Source organism: Hibiscus syriacus, unplaced genomic scaffold (genome assembly GCF_006381635.1).
Source record: "Hibiscus syriacus cultivar Baekdansim isolate YM2019G1 unplaced genomic scaffold, ASM638163v2 tig00117032_pilon, whole genome shotgun sequence".
Lineage (NCBI taxonomy): Eukaryota > Viridiplantae > Streptophyta > Magnoliopsida > Malvales > Malvaceae > Hibiscus > Hibiscus syriacus.
In genome coordinates this window covers 1645032-1667502 of record NW_024063532.1, presented here as the reverse complement: position 1 = coordinate 1667502, position 22471 = coordinate 1645032, and the positions used below count along the sequence as shown (strand labels likewise).

The 22471-nt window shown below is 36.6% G+C and overlaps 1 protein-coding gene across 1 annotated transcript; it reads right to left on the bottom strand.

Moving 5' to 3' along the window:
• Positions 1 to 8305: 8305 nt before the first annotated feature.
• Positions 8306 to 21166, bottom strand: LOC120196383. Its single transcript, XM_039198198.1, has 4 exons — positions 20969 to 21166; positions 19538 to 20767; positions 18851 to 19480; positions 8306 to 8443 (listed from the first exon to the last, which is right to left on the bottom strand). Exons 1-4 carry the CDS (start codon positions 21164 to 21166, stop codon positions 8306 to 8308), a joined length of 2196 nt encoding a protein of 731 aa, XP_039054129.1.
• Between the last annotated feature and the right edge of the window lie 1305 nt (positions 21167 to 22471).

Here is a 22471-nt window from a genome sequence, read left to right as displayed (position 1 = left end):
TGTGGTTTCCAAAATCTCACCCGGGAAAAATACCGTTTCGACAGCTTGGCGACTCCACTGGGGACTTTTTTTAGAGAGTCAGGCCAATAATTGATTAATTAATTATCTTTGCAAATAAAAAATACAAGTTTGTTCTAATTTGGTTTTTGATCCCCTATTTGGTTTTAATTTTGTTTATTCAGAATTTGATTAACCAATAAATAGTTGTACTGATCTGTTTGTTAATGGTTTCAGATTAATTATGTGTCTAAAGAGGATTTATTTTTGAGTATCTTGTGATTATGTGTTGTTTTTACTTTTCCTCACACACTGCACATCTGCATTTGTATAACATGAGCTAAAACCCCGCGACGTCCTATTTAAGTAAGAGTAAGTAACTACTCCCTCGTGTGGTTTTCACCTCCGTGCGGGATAGTGAAACGCTCTTTGGGCTCACGCCTTATGATCCTCGTGAGGTTTTCACCTCCGCAATGACATAAGGAAGTGTGTCCCCTCGAATTGAACTCGATCCGAAAGCCTGTGATGGGCTAGGATTGAGGGTTCGATAGCCCAAGGGGGCACCGGCAAAGGACAATTCGAGGACCCCTTACTTTAGAACCGAACCCAACATGTAGTAAACTTAGAACCCATATACAACCTTACCTAGATCATATGATCCTGTGAGGAGAGTACACAAGTAAAAGCTTATTTGAGCATTCTTTAGTGTAATTTTAATTTCCCGAATAAATGTATGCGAACTAGAAATCATGCGGTTAGGTTTAGTTTTCAAAGCAGCATGCGAATTATATATCATACGGTTAGGATTTTTTGTGAATAACAAAGCATGTGGGTAGAAATCCTGTTTGGGTAGGATCTACTAAGCACGATTGGGTAGTCAGCATATGAGGGTAGGTTTTATTTAATGATTTCGATACTTATTATTTTGTTGTTTATCTTATGTGGACTAACCTATTTTTTTATGTGTCTATTTTATTGTGATTTTATTGCATTTGCATCTTCATATCATCTGAGGTGTTAATTCGTAAGTGATTGACTAATAAGAAGACTGGTCATAATGAGGCAAGAAATTCTTAACCATGTACTAAAAATTGGGATATCCAGAGACATTCAAGTGATTCATGAAGAATGACGTCCGATGAATGAAGAAATTTAAACCTGATTGAAGAACGATTCATGAAGATGGACATCCGATGAATGAAGAAATCTGAAACTGATTGAAGATCGATCCATGAAGAAAGACATCCGATGAATGAAGTTTGAAGTTGATCGAAGACTTTTTTTTTTCAAAGGAGCGGAGGCCGAAGATGTTCTCTTAGGAGATAGATGCAATAATACCAAGGACGAGAAGACCCTTCATAAATACACGAAGACCATTTCGCATTAGAAGAATGGAGATTTCAAGATTCAATTTAAGGACATTCGACGTCATCAAAGGTGATAAAATACGACGACAACTTTGGGATGTAATGTTATATTCTATGAAGAGTACAACTCAAGAAGATGAAGAAATGGAGAATCACAATTGTATTTTGATTACATGGTGTAATGAATTCTTGTTGTCTAAATGAAAGTTGTTCTATAGTGGTCACTTTTGGAATTAATGCTTTGTGCATTTGCATTTGCATTCTTATTTTTGCATTAGCTTATTAATTAATTTATTTTTCTAATGTTACTTTTTATCATTTTATTATCATTTTCATACTAACCAGTTTATATGTTGTTTTCTTCATCTGTATTGCATGTTCATGACATAATCAAGGTGTTGATTTGTGAGTGGTCATCACATTAAAAGGTTTTCATTATGGACAAAGGGTTTCATGATCAAGTAAATTATAACACAGCTAAGGAATGGCATCCTGAAGAAACTCCAAGAATAGTGGAGAGATTTGCACCCAAAGATCACATGGCTGAGGAAGAGCAAAATGAGATAAGAGAGTTGAGAGAGCATATGTCTAGGATGATGGATATAATAGATGCTTTGGCCAAAGGAAGTGAGTCTTCTACAACAGAAAAGAAAGATCTCGATGAAAACAATCTTGAGGTGTCAAATATGCAAGAGATTACTTTAGAGCCCGCTGATCTTAGCCAGTATGAGAAATCACACACAATCATTGTTCGTATCAATAAGCTATTTGGAAACGCCAAGGAAATAATAGAAACTATATAAGTTCAGAAGGTTGAAAAGAAGTCATGCAGTCGAAATTCAGTGATATTTGATAGCTACTCCCGATATCAGGGGAAGTAAAACAGGAAACTCCAGTCCAACCCAAGTTCATAGGTGGCTCTCGTTGTGATTTCATCCCAATATCATACAAGGAGTTGTATGATACACTGATAGAAGCCCGAGAAGTGGCCCCACATTATGTGAAACCTCTGCAGCCTCCATATCCAAGTTGGTATGACATCAACGTTCGTTGTGAATATCATGTTGGAGTTCAAGGACATTCTATTTAGAATTGTTCTACATTTAAACGTCGAGTCCAACTTCTTCTAGATCATGGGGTATTGGAGTTTGAATCGAAAAGACAACCCGGTTTGGTAACGGATTATCCTGTTGAGTTTGAACCAGAAGTGACCAAAGGTAAGGGTATCAGTGAGGGCATTCAGGAAGAGGATTGTTTGCCAAAATACGAAGCTCAGATTTGTCATTTAAAGAGAGAAAATAATAAATTGAGCAGCGAGATGGAAGCCATGCAGGGTGTTTTTCGAAGGATCAGTCAAGCCTTTAAATTTGTTGGTATAGGAAATGTCCCAGATGAGTGGATGACAGGGGTCACTAAACTAAAAAATGACGCTGAACAATGGAGAAAAAATTGCAAGGTGCACGAAGGTCGAGCTGAGAAGTTTGCTCATGATTTACAGATTACAGAAAGAAGGCACAATATAGCTGTTGATAATTTGGGAAAATATCAAGTCGAAAATCAGACGTTGAATTTGTCCATAGCCAACATGGAAATTTCATATCAATGCCACAAGCGGGAGAATGCAGCTGAGCTAGAAGCCACTAAAGCCAAGAACAAAAAGTTGATGAAGATTATGGATGATTATAGTGATCATATGCAAGAGCTTCATAACCACAATGACTTTCTTACGAGGAAAAATGAACAACTTCATTTACAGCTCCAAGAATTGACACGTAAGATAGAGAAAAGGGACAAAGTCATGAAAGAAGTTATGACCCAAGAAAGCTATGTGGCTCACAAATGGGTTGATTTAGCTAGCTTTGCAAGAGAATTGAAGCAGATTGACAACTCAACCCCCGATAATGAGTGGAAGTTACTTTGGCTTTTGAGAGAGATAGAGAAGTTAGAAGTTAAAGCTATTCCTTATGTGTAAAGTTGTTTGATGTATCAAAACCATTGTGTTCAATGAAAGTTGTTTTAAGATAATCACTCTGGAATAACACCTTTTACATACATACATTTGCATTGCATTTGTTTATTTAAGCATTTTGCATAATCACTCATAAATATGTAATTAATCTGTGGAGGATTCGATGAAGTGGTCTTAACCATGTGATACCACATGGAAGCAAGAAGCTAAAATAATACAGTGGGAACTTGTTCAGTTGGTTTTAGGACTAAGCCTTTCATAATGATATGAGAAAAGAGTCCCCATATCCTGAGGGCTACGATGTTGATCTCGTGTACAGTTACCACATAGAAAGCTCATGACATTCCTCCGAGAACTGTGAGACACTGAAGCGCAAGATCCTAAACTTGATTGATTCAGGGGCATGGACAATTGAAGAAAATGGGGGCATTGTATTTATCATTAGCATTGAGAGCATTATTTTGTTTGAACATGTTTTTGTTCTGTCTTTCATATTTGTTTAATCTTTTAAACGAATGAACTTATGTTACCTTATAAGGTTGAGTAATTGAGCAAATTTTAATCTTTAGTTCTTTGAATATTGAATGAATTAAAGATTCTTTTAATTATTCAAGAATTATAGATTTTTGACATATGACAAGATTAGACCTTTCTTATCCTCTCCCAAAAAAAATCCCTTGATTTTTACCCAGAATAATTCATGGAGATACAAAGAGTCATACCAATACATTTGAGTCAATAAAGTCGCACCATCATCTTTTTAGACAAAAACACTGACATCTGTATACCAATAAAACCTAAGGCATTGAGTTGTTCACTTGAGCATGAACCTTCCTATCAGAAGACACAACGTGGGGCATCTCGCATCGACTTCCTGAAGATGAACCTAAACAATTGAGACATACTGGGAGCAAGAAGCAGAAAGGAGAATTACTTCGAAATAATTCTATCATGCATTAATTACATTTTTTTCATGTGAATAAAATTAATCCTGCAAATCTATTCCCCTGTGGATACCTCTTTTCAAGGACTTCTGTGTATGAGATGATGAACGACTTTATTTTAGTTATCCATATATGTATATATATATCACTTGTTGTCCCATTTTGAGCCTATAGTATTTTTTTCTTCTGATTCAACCCAACCAAGGATCACCCCCACACTGGGGGACAAGGTGGAAGAAATCTGCTCACATGAGTGAAGACATCAATCCATAGGAGATGCCAAAAGGTGAACCAAATGCCAAGTGCGAAGATCCAATCAGAACAAAAAAGAAACAAAAAAAAAGAAAAAAAAAGGGACGATAATCGAGTCAAGTATCTCATCAAGCTTTAAACTACGAGATTGATCAAGCACAATTATTCCAGAATCACTTCACTAGAAGATCATAGAGCATCAAGAGATAGATATACGAGCAGATTCAAATTGAGCAAGCGAGGATTGAAAGCATTAGAAGGAATTGATCCTTTGTTCAATACCCTTAAACACTTGTTTGGGCCTACTTATCCTTTTTTTCATAACCTTGAACCATGGCCTACATTACGTGCCTTAAAAGTCCCTTCTAATCATACATGAATTTTTGAATAGAAGAGACTATCTTCAGATTTCATCCCGCCCATCAGGATTAATCTTTATTTGCAAAAAAATTTCTAAAATCTTTAATGCATGATAGAGAAAAATGACAAAGGGGGTTCAAGATGTAAATTCTGAATGACGTCTTGAAACCAAAGGAGGATTCGAGTTGAAAACCTGAAAAGGCAGCTCGAATATAGAAATGGTGCAGCTAAGGTGATCACACAAATTCCTTGATAAGGCATTGCACAATGCGTAACCATGAGAGCTGGGAGATGCGAACATTTCCAGTAGATGAGCATACAAGTTACCTTATCAGATCAGTGAACATCAAAGAAATAAGAAGGGCAAACCATTGACCAAACACAATAACTTGAAATTCTTTTTATCCTTTCCTTACTTAATCATTTCCCAAAGATAGCTTTGATATTGACACTTGTCAAATAGCTATAATTTATTGAAGGATTAACAGTGTAATTAATTCTTTGATGTCCAATGAACTCTAGTTTTATGATTCGTCTCAATTATGAAACCGAGAAAGGGGTAATATTTTTAAAACTTTTTGATCAAACATTTTTCAAAACTATTCGACTTGATGTTTTCAGATCTTGAAAATAAAAGAAGAAGAAAAACACTTTTCAAACAAAACAATCTTTCTAGAGTGGATCTTGGTATTTGACATGTGGCTCCCAGACACAAAATCTCATGTTTAGAATCAGTGCCGAAGCAAGCAATGAGGAACAATGGGGCACTGTTAAAGATTCAACAACAAATGTTGGGGCATATTTGGAGATTCAACATTGAATATTGGGGCATATTTGGGGATTCAACATCCTGATGCAAATTATCAGTTCTTCTGAAGGCATTTCCTCCACATGTAGGAACAAGCAGACAAAGCACGAGGATATAAAACTAATTCATGTTGCATGCATCTTAGACATACTTAAGATCATCACATTCATCATTTTTTATACATATTTTTTGCAGCTTTTAGAGCCAATTTCAACTTCACGACGAAGGATATTGGACTCAAAATAGCACAAGCTTGGATTTCAACTTCACGACGAAGGATATTCAAGTCAAGGCTCAACTTCACGACGAAGGCGCCATCCACGATTTCAACTCCACGACGGAGGATATCGTACCAATGGATCCACGATTTCAACTCCACGACGGAGGATATCGTGCCCACACATCCACGGTTTCAACTTCACGACGAAGGAAATCGTACACACAAGCAGCATTCATCTCTAGATTGGATTTCAACTTCACGACGAAGGATATCCAACTCAAAGAAGGAGTGTCTGTCAATAAACTTTCCAGTTTCAGAGCCAATTTTAACTTCACGGCGAAGGATATTGGACTCGAAATAGCACAAGCTTGGATTTCAACTTCACGACGAAGGATATTCAAGTCAAGGCTCAACTTCACGACGAAGGTGCCATCCACGATTTCAACTCCACGATGGAGGATATCGTACCAATGGATCCACGATTTCAACTCCATGACGGAGGATATCGTGCCCACACATCCACGATTTCAACTTCACGATGAAGGGAATCGTACACAAAAGCAACATCCATCTCTAGATTGGATTTCAATTTCACGACGAAGGATATCCAACTCAAAGAATGAGTGTCTGTCAATAAAATTTCTAGTTTTAGAGCCAATTTCAACTTCACGATGAAGGATATTGGACTCGAAACAACACAAGCTTGGATTTCAACTTCGCGACGAAGAATATTCAAGTTAAGCCTTCACAGAAGTAAAGCAAGTTCATCAGTAAGTCTTTCAAGCATGATGATTAAGTCCTCCGGGTCATTTTAAGCCTTCACCAAAGAGTAGTGAAGCAAATCAATCTTAAGCCTTCACAAAATAGTGAAGCAAATCCAGATCTGATATTCCCTCAGAGGAAGCGGAAGAGATCATTCTCTTTCAAGATTTGATATTCCCTGAGTGACAGCGGAACAAATCTGCTTCGATTCAATGGATCAACTCCCCCAGATCTGATATTCCCCTCGGAGTAAGCGGAACAGGTCTCTTTTCTTCAAGATTTGATATTCCCTTCAGAGTAAGTGGAACAAGTCTGCTTCGATTCAATGGATCAACTCCCCCAGATCTGATATTCCCTTCAGAGTAAGTGGAACATATCTTTCTTCTTCAAGATTTGATATTCCCTTCAGAGTAAGCGGAACAAGTCTCTTCTCCAAGATTTGATATTCCCTTCAGAGTAAGTGGAACAAGTCTGCTTCGATTCAATGGATTAACTCCCCCATATCTGATATTCCCTTCGGAGTAAGTGGAACAGGTCTCTTTTCTTCAAGATTTGATATTCCCTTCAGAGTAAGCGGAACAGATCTCTCTTCTCCAAGATTTGATATTCCCTTCGGAGTAAGTGGAACAAGTCTTTATTCTTCAAGATTTGATATACCCTTCAGCAAAAGTGGAACAAATCCCTCTCATGCAAGATTTGATATTCCCTGAGTGACAGCGGAACAAGTCTACCCAGATTCAATTTTCCCTGAAGAACAGTGGAATGAATCAACATACTCAGATCTGATATTTCCTGAGTGATAGCGGAACAAATGCCTTATCATATTTCAAACTATGAAGTTGACAAAGCAAAAAATGCATTGTCTCTTCGTCTTTGCCCTATTCTTGTTGACACAAGAATGGGCAAAAAGGGGCAGCTGTAGACACCTCATTTTTCCACCATTTCCCACTACCCCAATTGTGAGCACCATATTTTTAAAACCTGTGCTCCACTTTCCAAATCGCTGCACCCAACAACTCATACACCGCGTGGAGCATAAACCCCACCACTATCCCATTCATTTTTATTTTCAAATCCCACACAAAAATCCCACTCAAACACCATTATTTGGGCACTAGTGGAAGAGCCAATATGGAGGAACAAAAAAAAATGTTATATCAGGGGAGCAAAACGTGGGAGACCAGAGAATCACCAGGGGAGCCAAAGAGAGGGGAGAGAGAAAAGGAAAAAAGGCTTCAGTGATTCTGTCGGATTCTCATCATTGATCGGAATCTCCGATTACCATTCCGAACGGTCAAAAGTTGTGAAAGACCATCATGAACAACATACTGAAAATTCAGGACGATCAAACGGTGGACGGCGGTGGATCGAAGAAAATAAGCCGAACGGTTTTTGGTCTCTTGCCTGCGATCGGGATCTTCGATTAACATTCCGAACGGTCAAAAGTTGCGCGAGACCATCATGAACAACATACTGAAAATTCAGGACGATCAGACGGTGGATGACTGCAGATCGGAGAAAATAAGTCGAACGGTTTTTAGCCTTTTGCCGGCGATCGGGATCTCCGATCAATACTTCAAACAGTAAAAAGTTGTGTAATGTAAACACGAACAGCATACTGAAATTTCATGACGATCGGACGGTAGACGGTGGTGAATCAGAGAAAACAAATCCAGACGATATTTGGCCTCTCGCTGGTGATCGGAACCTCCGATCAATATTCCAAACGGTCAACAGTTGCGCGATGTCAACACGAACAACATACTGAAATTTCAGGACGATCGGACGGTGGCACGGCAGCGCAGTAACATGATGGCCGGTGAATCATTTATGACACATGTTATGTATTTTTTGTATAATTTCTACTTAATCCCTGAACTTTTATGTGTGTTTTTCATTCCAGCATATGAATATATATGTTTTCTTGATTTTAACACTATAGTTTCTGTTATTTTATTTTAGTCATCAGTTTATGTTATTTTTGTTTGTGTATGCATTTGGCGTGTAATTTTGATTAATTGGTGTTCTATCCTTTAAATTTAATTTGTTGTGTTTTGATTTGGTCTTTGTATTGCATGTTTATTTAATTTTAGTCACAAATGTTGATTATTTTGTTTTTGTCATTTAGACATTAGAGTTCTATGTTTTTACATGTTTCTTTTTAGGTCCTAAAGGTTGATTTATTTCTTCATACATTTGACCATTTAATATCTGCATGTATACTTTAATTCTTACTTTGTTTGTATTTAAAAATAGTAATATTTTATTTAATATTGTTTAATCCTTAAATATAGTTATTTCGTAAAATTTGTATTTTGAAGTTAATATGTTTTTAAGTCACTTTCGTACATTATATATTAATATATATATATATATATATATATATATATATATATATAAGTTATAAGGTATATAATTTGTGGTGTTTAAATATTTTTACATAACATCTTTTTTGCATAATTTGCATGATAGCCTCATGAGCATTACTTGACTTGAATTGAAATAAATTGACTAAGGGTAATATTCGAACATTTTAATATTGTCGTAAAGTGACTGTCTTAACGTATAAGAAAGTTACTTTCGATAATTTTAAAATGAAAGTCTATCCTATAAGTGACACCAATTAAAACAGATTCATTTTTAAAATTTGGGGACTGAGGAAAAGACCGTATTCTTTTAATTAAATTCATCGAGAAAAGACAGTTAGATCGAATCTATGGTCTCGTCTCTTGATATTTAATTAATTGAATACCCTTATTCTCATTAAATATTGGTAAATAAATAATTAATCAATTGCTTGATAATTTTTTTACGTTTGCATGTGTTTTTAAAGGGTTTTCAAAATAATAATGTTCGATCATAAATAATTAAATATTATTATTTTATCTCTAAAAATTATTTTGGGTGTTATTATTTTAAAATTTATAATGAAATTTTAATATTTTTTATTTTGATTGGAGTAAGAATTGATTGCTTCAAGGTATGATAGATCATTTCTTCTCGATAGGATATAATTAAATATTATTATTCTTTCATCCAAAATTTTGAAAAATATTATTTTAGGGGATCATAAATCAAATTAATTTTGAACTTGTACATTTTATTGCAAAGACAATTAATTAATCGATTAGGTACCGATTTAGGGCGTTGTGGGGGTGTTAATCCTTCCCCACGCGTAACCGACTCCCGAACTCATTTTCTAGTAACGCGGACCTAAATTTGTTGTTTTAATTAAAATTAATTTTTATTTAAAATGACAAAACGTTTTTTGGGTGCCCAATCACAACTTAATTAAAGATTGGTGGCGACTCCTCGAACCGTATTTTTATCATAAAAGAATTTCCAAATTTTCGAAACGCCAAGCTGTCGAAACGGTATTTTTCCCGGGTGAGATTTTGGAAACCACACCAATTTTTAATTATTCTCTTCAGATTAAATTTAAATTAAAAGTGAATGTGATTAAAAAAAATCTCTCGTTTCGAAAATTTGGAAATTCCTTTATGATAAAAATACGGTTCGAGGAGTCGCCACCAATCTTTAATTAAGGTGTGATTGGGCACCCAAAAACGTTTTGTCATTTTAAATAAAAATTAATTTTAATTAAAACAACAAATGTAGGTCCGCGTTACCAGAAAATGAGTTCGGGAGTCGGTTACGCATGGGGAAGGATTAGCACCCCCACAACGCCCTAAATCGGTACCTAATCGATTAATTAATTGTCTTTGCAATAAAATGTACAAGTTCAAAATTAATTTGATTTATGATCCCCTAAAATAATATTTTTCGAAATTTTGGATGAAAGAATAATAATATTTAATTATTTCCTATCGAGAAGAAATGATCTATCATACCTTGAAGCAATCAATTCTTACTCCAATTGAAATAAAAAATATTAAAATTTCATTTTAAATTTCAAAATAATAATACCCAAAATAATTTTTAGAGATAAAATAATAATATTTAATTATTTATGATCGAACATTATTATTTTGAAAACCCTTTAAAAACACATGCAAAAGTAAAAAAAAATTATCAAGCAATTGATTAATTATTTATTTACCAATATTTAATGAGAATAAGGGTATTCAATTAATTAAATATCAAGAGACGACACCATAGATTCGATCTAACTGTCTTTTTTCGATGAATTTAATTAAAAGAATACAATCTTTTCCTCAGTCCCCAAATTTTAAAAATGAATATGTTTTAATTGGTGTCACTTATAGGATAGACTTTCATTTTAAAATTACCGAAAGTAACTTTCTTATACGTTAAGACAGTCACTTTACGACAATATTAAAATGCTCGAATATTACCCTTAATCAATTTATGTAATAATGTCGAGTTACGCATGTGAGGCTAGCATGCAACATTTAATTAAAGTAATAATATGATTATCTAGTTAATAAATAATATAGGAATAACATGCGATGACATTTTAATACCCAAATTATATACATTATAACTTACATATATATATATATAAATACATCTGCGCATGTATTGTGATAATTTGGACATAAAAAAAATCTTGTTATTTAAATATCAATGCATGATGGCATTTTGACAATCAAGGAACCTAAAAACTAAATAAATATATCACACATATTCAGGAAAACAACGTAATGGCTAAAATGAACAAAATAAAAGCTAAAGGTTATTAGCATGAAATAAAGCAAAACATCATATTTTAATATAAATAATTAAACAGTGTGGGTATCATAACTGTTATAATACTATGAACATTTAGGACCAAAACAAATATATACAAATTCAAACAACAGAAATATAAAATCACAGAATAAGGAAATGAACATGCTTGAGGTACTAAAATAAAAAAAACAGGACTTCATCTCAAATGTAGAAAGTTAAGCAAATCCAAGTAAAATAACATAGGGACCAAAATAAAAATTACCAAAGTCATATGCCATAAAAAAATAAATTAATAACAACCCAATACTGGACTAAGAGGACAAATGCGAGAGTTTGAAAGACCGAAGAGTAATTTATCCGAAAGCTTTAATATAAAAGCTAACTAAAGGTTAAACCTAAACTAATCCTACATCAACCAGCTGTTTTCATCACTTTTCTCTCCACTCATCTTTTTTTTCAAACCCACGCATCCCTCTCTACCTTCTTCTTTCTATTTTGTTTTGTTTTAAAACTTATATTTACTAAACTAATCTCTACCCCTATTCTTGATAACAGAGCACGAGCCAAGAACAAATAGAGTCAACAAGACTCCATTTGAATTCGTACAATCCAAGTAAATTTCTAATCCCTCTCTATTTTTTCTTTATTATTTATTTCGCAACATACATGCACACATAAGGAAACTATGAAAGGAATGTAGAATAATAACTAAAAATAAATACCCTTTTGATTATATGTATTGCTTTGGTTCGATGAAAAAGGAACAGCCCTGTGTTTGTATTAATATCTTCGTAAGAGGAAAAACCCCATTTACACACTGTTTTTTCTAGGGTAGCTTAGTCGAAGCTCCCCCTCTTTTACAAACTGTTTCCCCTCTTTCAAAATTGAGAGTCCCTTGCCCCAATCCTTTTTTTTTCTTGAACCATGGCACCTGTAATTAATCTATAGGACCATAGCTAACAAAGCTTCTCCACCCCTTTTTTCTTGCACTCTCCCTCATATTTATGGTTGCTTCGAATCCATCTTTTTCCTTCTTCCCTGGATTAGTGCTGAAGCAGGTATGTTTTAATCCCATAATTTCCGGGATTTATTTTTATTTCAAAGTTTAGGTAAAGGTTTGTCGAATATTTTTGACTTGGGTGGCTGATTTGGTGCATGTTTTGCTGACTTTTGATGGAAGATAAGGAAGCATGGATGGTGTGGCATGTAGTTTTCAGTGGTGGTGCCAAATCTGTCATCATTTTTTTTTGACTTATGGGAAAAGGAAAATCCACTTGGACATAATGCAAAAGCCATATTCATGTGTGGTCCACCCCTAGATGTAAGAAAATGATATTTCACCAATCCTGTGTATGAATATCTCATGTAAGAAAATGATGATTGGTTGCTTGCATGGCCTAAAAAAGCAATATTAATATTAATAAATAATAATAATAATGATAATAATAATAATAATAACGGGATGAAAAATCGAGTATCGACAGTTGCCCCTCTTTGTCCATTCTTGTGTTAACAAGAATAGGGCAAAGATGAAGAGACAATCAATTTTTCGTCCAGTCAACTTCATAGTTTGAAATATGATACAGGATCTGTTTCGCTGTCATTCAGGGATTATCAGATCTGGGGATGTTGATCCACTCCATTGTTCTTCAGGGAAGATTGAATCAGGATAGACTTGTTCCATTATCACTTATGAAATATCAAATCTTGAAAGAGATTTGATCTGTTCCACTTCTTCTGAGGGAATATCAGATATGGGAAAGTTGATTCATTGAATCAAAGCAGACTTGTTACACTTACTCTGAATGGAATATCAAATCTTGGAGAAATTGATCCATTGAATCGAAGCAGACTTGTTCCACTTACTCTGAAGGTTATATCAAATCTTGGAGAAGTTGGTCCATTGAATCGAAGCAGACTTGTTCCACTTACTCTGAAGGGAATATCAAATCTTGGAGAAGTTGATCCATTGAATCGAAGCAGACTTGTTCCACTTACTCTGAAGGGAATATCAAATCTTGGAGAAGTTGATCCATTGAATCGAAGAAGACTTGTTCCACTTACTCTGAAGGGAATATCAAATCTTGGAGAAGTTGATCCATTGAATCGAAGCAGACTTGTTCCACTTACTCTGAAGGGAATATCAAATCTTGGAGAAGTTGATCCATTGAATCGAAGCAGACTTGTTCCACTTACTCTGAAGGGAATATCAAATCTTGGAGAAGTTGATCCATTGAATCGAAGCAGACTTGTTCCACTTACTCTGAAGGGAATATAAAATCTTGGAGAAGTTGATCCATTGAATCGAAGTAGACTTGTTCCACTTACTCTGAAGGGAATATCAAATCTTGGAGAAGTTGATCCATTGGATCGAAGCAGACTTGTTCCACTTACTCTGAAGGGAATATCAAATCTTGGAGAAGTTGATCCATTGAATCGAAGCAGACTTATTCCACTTACTCTGAAGGGAATATCAAATCCTGGAGAAGTTGATCCATTGAATTGGGATCGAACATGAAAATTAAACATTAACATTTGTTAGCATGTGTTTGAGGATTCAAAAACATCATACCTGAAAGTCTTGGGATGATAATTTTTTTTTTTTGAAAAGATTTTTCTTGTGGAAGCTTGTCTTGCCACGACAAAACATGAAAATTTGAATTGGTTATTTCTATGTTGGGTCTTTACATCTTTGTCCTTTTTAAGAGAACCTGCAAACACACATCATTATGCATTTTATGTCATGGTCCTGTTTATGCCTAAAATGTGTTGAATGATGCATTTATTTTTAACGTATTTTCTTTTCAAACGAGAATTTTATTTTGTTAACGGCCTTGTCCTTCAATTTGATTTGGGCACGAAATATCAATCAACATTCCATCTCAATCAATAACCCTGATTAGACACTCTTTGGTTGAGCTTGACTCTGATTCTCTTTACTCTTTGAACCCATGTGCTTCTCATGACCCGCTATTTAATCAGTGACAAAACCTCTTGGGTTATCCCACATTGTTGAGTATTCAAGTATATCCCAAGGCTTTAAATTCTTGTGGTATGACATTGCATAAGCCTTATGCTAAAACCATTTTCGGCTTCAGAATATCTGTATTTTCCAAAACCTTTTGTACAATAATGCACAATGACCTCATGTTTCCCGAGTTAATCTACATGTTTTTATTTTCAATAAGTATGCTTGCAACGTGGTTAAAAACATCTTTTTATTTATAAATAAAGAGTTTTTGGATGAATACATGGCAAACTTTAACTGGAATAATAAAAAACACAGTAGGCGTCCTCAGACATCAATAATACGAATGCTTTTGAAATGACACGCCGTAAAAAGACCTGAGTGTAGCTTCTGTCAAGGGGATCTTGATGATTGTGGTAATGCGTAAGGGTGTGAAGTTCCCCCTGTACTACCAAATTCCCTACTGTTGGATATCATAAGCCAGCGTTTGAGTCTCGTTTACTTTCTTGTTATCCAAGCTTTTCAATTTCTAACCCTAACCCATGACTATCATATCAAGCTTTCAAAACTAATTCAGAACCTCCACCATGCACGAATTCTGAATTTACACCATTCTCAAGCCAACCTTTACGGGTTTTCAACATGAGACCTTTTCTGGTTTCAAGATGCCCTTTACAGGTTTTTATCTTGAACCCTTCTTTTATTTTTCTTTTCCTTTTTCCTTATTTTTTCCTTCTTTTTTTTCATTTTTTTCTATTCATTTTCCCATTCATTTTTTCAGGCGAAATACTTCTTGACTGCATCAGCATTCACAGGGTTAGATAACTCTGGTCCATCCATCTCGGTGAGGATCAAAGCTCCTCCAGAAAAGGCATTCTTTACCATATAAGGTCCTTCCCATTTTGGCATCCATTTTCCTCGAAAGTCTTTCTGAATTGACAAAATCTTTCTTAGCACCAAGTCTCCTTCTTGAAACTCTCGCGGATAAACCTTTTTATTATGTTCCCTTATCATACGTCTCTGGTACATTTGCCCATGATAGATAGCTTTTAATCTTTTTTCCTCAATCAGGTTCAATTGATCATACCTAGCTTGCACCCATTCTGCTTCATCTAACTTAACCTCTGACAGCACTCGTAGTGACGGAATCTCAACCTCGATGGGTAACACAGCCTCCATACCATAAACTAAAGAAAATGGAGTTGCCCCAGTAGACGTCCTCACTGAAGTTCGATAGGCAAACAGAGAGAATGGTAACTTCTCATGCCAATCTCTATAAGTCTCAATCATTTTCTGTATGAGCCTCTTGATGTTCTTATTGGCTGCCTCTACCGCTCCATTCATCTTTGGGCGATAAGTGGTGGAATTATGTTGTTTAATTTGGAATTGTTTACATACTGACTCCATCATCTTATTATTTAAATTCAAGGCATTGTCAGTGACAATCCTTTCTGGTAGCCCATACCGACAAATAATTTCTCTCTTCAAGAACTTGCAAACTGTTGACTGAGTGACATTTGCATAGGATGCCGCTTCTACCCACTTAGTGAAATAGTCTATTACCACAAATATGAAACGATGGCCATTAGAAGCTTTGGGTGAAATTTGCCCAATGACATCCATGCCCCACATAGAGAATGGCCACGGAGCATTCATTACATGTAATGGATGAGGAGGGGTGTGGAGCTTATCTCCATAAATCTGGCATTTGTGACATTTTCTGGAGAAATTGATACAATCAGTTTCCAGAGTTGACCAATAATATCCAAATCTCATTATTTTTTTAGCCATTACATGTCCATTAGCATGGGTACCACATACTCCTTCATGCACCTCTTCAATGATTGTTCTGGCTTCTTTGGCATCCACACACCGTAACAAGACTTGATCATGACTTTTCTTGTACAAGACCTCACCATCAAGCACATATCCTACCGCCATTCTTCGAATAGTTCTTTTGTCATTCTCAATGGCATGCTTAGGGTAGCTTTGATTTTTAATATATTGCAGGATATCGTAATACCAGGGATTTCCATCATCTTCCTCTTCTATGCTATAGCAATGGGCTGGATACCCGTAAGCTTCCATCGTAATAGGCATCATGCTTGAATATTCATTGACTTTGAAAGCTGCTGCCAAAGTGGCCAGAGCATCCGCCATTTGATTCTCTTCTCTGGGGAGATAATGAAATGTCACCCTCTCGAATTCTTTAATGAGCTCTAAGACCAACTTTCGGTATTCCACCAACTTCATATCTTTTGTTTCCCATTCACCTCTGAGTTGATAAATTACCAGGGCTGAATCTCCGTATACTTCGAGTATTTTCACTTTACGCTCAATGGCAGCTTTCAGACCCAGAATACATGCTTCATATTCGGCCATGTTATTTGTGCAATCAAAATTCAATCGGCTGGTGAAAGGATAGTGTTTTCCACAAGGTGAGACGAGAATTGCCCCAATCCCATGCCCTAAAGTAGGCACCATCGAAATTCATCTTCCACTGTTCATTAGTAAAGGAAACTGCATTCTCTGTTGAAATAACCATTAAATCTTCGTTTGGAAAATCGAATTTCAGTGGTTCATACTCTTTAGAAACCCTACTTGCAATGAAATCGACCACAACACTTCCTTTAACTGCTTTTTGGCTTACATATTGGATATCAAATTCCGACAATAAGATTTGCCAACGAGCCAATCTTCCAGATAAAGCAGGTACATCCATTAGATATTTCAGAGGATCAAGTTTATATATGAGCCAAGTAGAGTGATACAACATATATTGTCTGAGCCTTCGGGTAGTCCAAACTAAAGCACAACACAACTTTTCTATTGGTGAGTACCTTGTCTCGCAATCAGTAAACTTTTTGCTGAGGTAGTAAATTGCTCTTTCTCTTTTCTCAGTTTGATCATGCTGCCCTAATACGCACCCCATTGAATTCTCAAAGATTGATAAGTAGAGGATTAATGGTTTGTCGGATATTGGTGGCATTAATACTGGAGCATTCGAAAAATATCCTTTTATTGCTTCAAAAGCTCCCTGTCAATCATCATTCCATACCCCTGGGTTATTTTTACGGAGAAGGCGAAAAATGGGATCGCACTTCTCAGCTAATTGTGAAATAAATCGGGCGATGTAGTTTAATCTTCCCAGAAATCCTCGAACTTCTTTTTGTGTTTTTGGGGGTGGTAAATTCTGAATAGCTTTGACCTTGTCAGGATCTACTTCAATCTCTTTTTTGCTTACTACAAACCCCAAGAGTTTTCCCGATGTTACCCCGAAGGTACACTTGCTTGGATTGAGTTTTAACTGGCAGCTCCTTAATCTTTGGAAGAGTTTCCTCATATTCTCGATGTGTTCTTCCTCCGTTTTAGCTTTAACAATCATATCATCGACATAGACCTCGATTTCCTTGTGCATCATGTCATGGAATAGTGTTACCATGGCCCTTTGATAGGTTGCCCCTGCATTCTTTAGTCCGAACGACATCACCTTGTAACAGAACGTACCCCACATGGTGACAAATGTAGTTTTTTCCATATCATCTGGATGCATCTTTATTTGATTGTAACCTGAAAACCCATCCATAAATGAAAATAGAAAGTTTTCAGCTGTATTGTCCACCAGGGTGTCTATGTGTGGCAGAGGGAAATTATCTTTCGGACTGGCCCGATTAAGATCTCTGTAGTCGACGCACATGCAAACTTTCCCATCTTTCTTTGGTACTGGAACGACATTTGCTACCCATTCTGGATACTTGGCTACTTTCAGGAACCCAGCATCAAATTATTTCTTTACTTCTTCTTTAATTTTAAGTATCATTTCGGGTCGCATCCTTCTGAGCTTTTGTTGTACCGGTTTACATTCAGGCTTTATTGGCAATTTATGTACCACTAATTCAGTATCTAACCCTGGCATGTCCTCATACGACCAAGCGAACACATCTCTGTACTCTCGAAGCAGCTGAATCAGACTTTGTCGTCCCTGAGCAGATATGATGGTGCCAATCTTTATCTCCTTTTTATCCTCCTCTGATCTTAGATTCAAGATCTCAATGGGCTCTTCATGAGGCAGAATTTGTTTATCTTCTCTTTCTACCATTTTTAGTAGTTCAGAAGATAAGTGGCTTCCCTCATCACTATCATAACCTTCAATTTCCCCTTGACATATGGGCAACTCGAAATCTATCTTCAGGTCAGACTCATCAGCATTCATACTATTGATATCGGAGGTCCTGAAAGAATAACGAACGAGAGGATATATACATATACAAATAAAGGAGAATCTATCCCATATCAAAATAGAATGAAATAATAATATATAAAAAAGAAATAAATAAATAAATAAATAAAAGAATGGAAATGATGATATTTGCCATTTCGTGAATTAACAGGAATGCATCATTTATTAAAATAAAAAGCAGATAGATTAACCCCTTACAAGAGATCACCTATTGCCTCAGGGTTTAGACAATAGGGAAAGTTTTTGTGCATTACTCTGAAATAGTTTTGTAAACTACAGGTAATTCTTCTGCTGTCCAATTGTTTAGCACAAAGCCTGGTGGTGCGGGGTAGATGCCCATAGCCCTTCCGTGTTCGATTCCTTCCTCTGATATCACATTTATGCCCAAATCCTTCAGGGTATTTTCAATAACATACTCTTTTGATGATCGACTCCCCTGAAACATATGGCCCCCATATATGAAGGTGTCACGCAACAATGGGAAATTCATGGGTTCCCACTTAATATCTTCCCCGACTAACCTGGCTTTCCTCCTTTCCTGGCTCTTTTGAACATTTTTTAACTTTTCCTTTAAGGTCGGGCGATATCCCAAACCAAAACGGTCTCGCTTAATACCAGGAAAAACTGGACTAATATTTCCTTGTAGGGGGCTTCCTAGCCCTCTTCCAACCTTGGCTCCTCTTCCCATAGTCATTTTCAGTTCCATTTTGGTATAATTGGATAGCCTAGGCTTCGGAATTTTCTTTCTTTCGGCAACAAAGGTGGCATTAATGAATTCCAAGGCTCTAAAAGAGCACTCGATCGCATCTTCATCTATTTCGACATATGGAGCGGTAGTAGATATGGAAGCAATGATATCTTCCTCAGCATTAAGGCATACCAGTCTCCACTCAATTACAAATTTGAGTTTTTGATGCAAAGTGGATGGCACAACTCCTACCTGATGGATCCAAGGCCTTCCTAACAAGCAGTTATAGGAAGGCATTATATCCATTACAAGGAATTCGACCTCATAGGTTGATGGGCCAATGGTTAAAGGAATATCGATCTTCCCCAACACCTCCTTCTTTGTTCCGTCAAAAGCTCGAACGATGCTTTGGCAATTTCTCATGTATGTACTATCAACCGGCAGTTTTTTCAATGTCACTAATGGCATCACATTCAGGGCAGAGCCATTGTCGATTAGTACTCGCGATAACACATGTCCCTTGCACCTGATGGTAATGTGCAGGGCTTTAGGATTGCCTATCATTTCGGACGGGATTTCATCATCAGAGAAAGAGATAAAATTGTCTGCTTGAATATTTACAACCAACCGGTCTATCTTTTCTACTGGCACATCTTTTGGCACAAAAGTCTGATTCAAGACTTTCATCAAGGCATTTCGATGTGCCTCAGAGCTTAATAGTAGAGCCAGGATTGAGATGCGAGCTGGCAACTTGTGTAGTTGCTCGACGATGATGTACTCGCTATGCTTCAAAAATTTTAAAAACTCCACAGCTTCGTTCTCAGTTACAGGCTCATTAATTGTTGGCTCATCATCTTTCAGCTGTATCTCGACCTTTTTTCCTTTATCCGGGGTTGCTATTTTTTCGGGTTCATTGGTTGGATTAGGAGAATAACACCTCCCACTTCTGGTGAAGTGGCCTACCTCATCCACCTCTTCCTTGGTACCCTTTGAAACACCAACATCACCTAGATGGCACTCGTACCTCCAGGGGACCTGTTTGTTATCTTTATAGGGAAAGGACGACGGGGGTATGATCATCACTTTTGGGGTTATATTCTCTACTGTACGGGCTTTCGGCATAATAACCAGAGGGCAGTTGGAATTGTAGACTCCTTTGGATGTACCCTCGGAAGCACAAATCTCTACCTCTTCCTCCTCCATAGCTTCATGGTAAAATTCCATGTCTTTACTATCCATCAGCCTTTGAACCAAAGCCTTAAACTCATCACAGTTTTGAATGACATGATCCTCACAACGGTGGTAGGGGCAAGCATGCTTATTCCCGTTAACATTAAAGGTCAACCAATCTATTTTTACCATTTGCCCCCATACCCAATGCATGGGTGATTTCACTTCATTGACTTTGGTTATGACTTTGTTCACTCTTTCTTCAATAACAACATTAACCCCTGTCCCTGCATGGTTTGGCAATGGGTTCTGAGCCACATTCGGCTGCTCACTATCACCGAAATTGATGATATTTCTTTTTCTTAATCTCTGCACCAACTTTTTAAAGGCCAAACAATTTTCAATTGAATGCCCCGATGCACCCGCATGATACTCACATTGAGCATTGATGTCAAACCATTTTGGGTAAGGAGGTTGTATTGGAGAAGTGTGGTAAGGTGACACCACATGTTTGTCATGCAGGATCTTGAATAATTCTTTATAGGTCATGGGGATAGGGTCAAATTGAACCCTTTCTCTTTCCTGTCTTGGTTCTTTCACTCCTTGCTGGACAGGATTTAATGCTGACGACGCAGTGGCCGGTGGTCGAGATACTGTAATGTTATTAGAATCATATTTCTTCACATTACTAACCTCATTATCTTTTCTTCTCACTGGAGGCTTTCGGCTGGATTCTCCCCCGTCTAGCTTCCCGCTTTTGATCGCCATCTCGATCATTTCTCCTGTATTAACTATGTCAGCAAAATTCTTGGACGAATTTCCAATGAGATGTCCAAAGAACGGGGCCCTCAGAGTATTTATAAAAAACATATTGGTTTCTTCCTCTTCTAATGGTGGATGAACTTGTACAGCCACATCTCTCCACCTTTGGGCATATTGCCTGAAACTCTCATTGCATCTTTTTTCCATACTCTACAACAAAATTCGGTTCGGCCTCACATCTTTTACATGCTTATATTGCTATAGAAAAGCCTTAGCCAAATCCTTCCAAGATTTAATTTGAGCCGCTTAGCTGATTGTACCAACGGATTGCTGAGCCTGCCAGGATCTCTTGAAAACAATGAATTAATAACTGATCGTTTCCCACATAGCCTGTCATTTTTCTGCAAAACATGGTAATGTGTGCAGAAGGACAACTGGTGCCATCAAATTTCTCGAAGTCTGGAACTTTGAACTTCGGTGGTAACACTAAATCGGGGACCAGACTTAGTTCTCTGGCGTCAATTCCATATAAGCTAGCATCTTCTTTCATAGCTCGGAATTCATTATTTGTTCCCATTCTTTCTTAATCTCCTTATCATGTTCTTTTTTGTCTTCCTCATCCAAATCAGGGACATCTTCAATTGGTTGTGGGTTCGTGGAAGAACCAGGTAGGTTTACTTGTATTTTTTTCGGTTAGATGGTCGTGGCTTGTTGTGTGTGTATATACGGTGGTGTGAAGCCAGGGGGATATAAAGGTTCCTCAGCAGCAGGACCGATAACTGGAGCCTCTCCTTGGACTACACTATTTCCCTGTAGCAAACTAACCAACTTTGCCATCATGTCATTTTGAGCCTTCATTATCTGTTCGTGCATTTCCTCTTGCGTTTTCTTTAAATTCTCTTGCATTTCAGCTTGAACCTTCTCTATATTGACAATTCTATCATTCATTGCCTTTTTTCGCGTGTTGTATGTATGCTTATAAGTGTCCAGTATTCTGCCACAATATTTTTTATTAATCATGATATTTTATTAATGAGGTGTGAAAAATGTGATTAGAATGTTATTCATAAAAGGAAATACAATGTAGATGCAAGATTAATGCAATACAATGTGTTGATTCTGGGATGATTCCTTAGAACAACTTTTTATATAGGAAACGAAGCTCAATTACAAGGATTAAACAGATCACAGATACAATAGAGCTATCTCTCCTAATTGTTGGATATGTCCCAGTAATTCCACTATCTTCTGGTTTCTTCTGCCTCTGGATCCAGTTCTTCAATCACATTATCAGCTTCCTGTGACAGATCA

What these genes read in the sequence shown, in the direction of transcription:
- LOC120196383 (XM_039198198.1), bottom strand. Translation starts at nt 21,166, where the DNA reads ATGGCGATCAAAAGCGGGAAGCTAGACGGGGGAGAATCCAGCCGAAAG. An exon ending in CAAGACAGGAAAGAGAAAGG is followed by an intron (nt 20,768 to 20,968) that starts GTTCAATTTGAC and finishes AAGTTGGTGCAG; the next exon opens with AGATTAAGAAAAAGAAATAT. An exon ending in ACCCCGCACCACCAGGCTTT is followed by an intron (nt 8,444 to 18,850) that starts GTGCTAAACAAT and finishes CTGAAATTTCAG; the next exon opens with TATGTTGTTCGTGTTGACAT.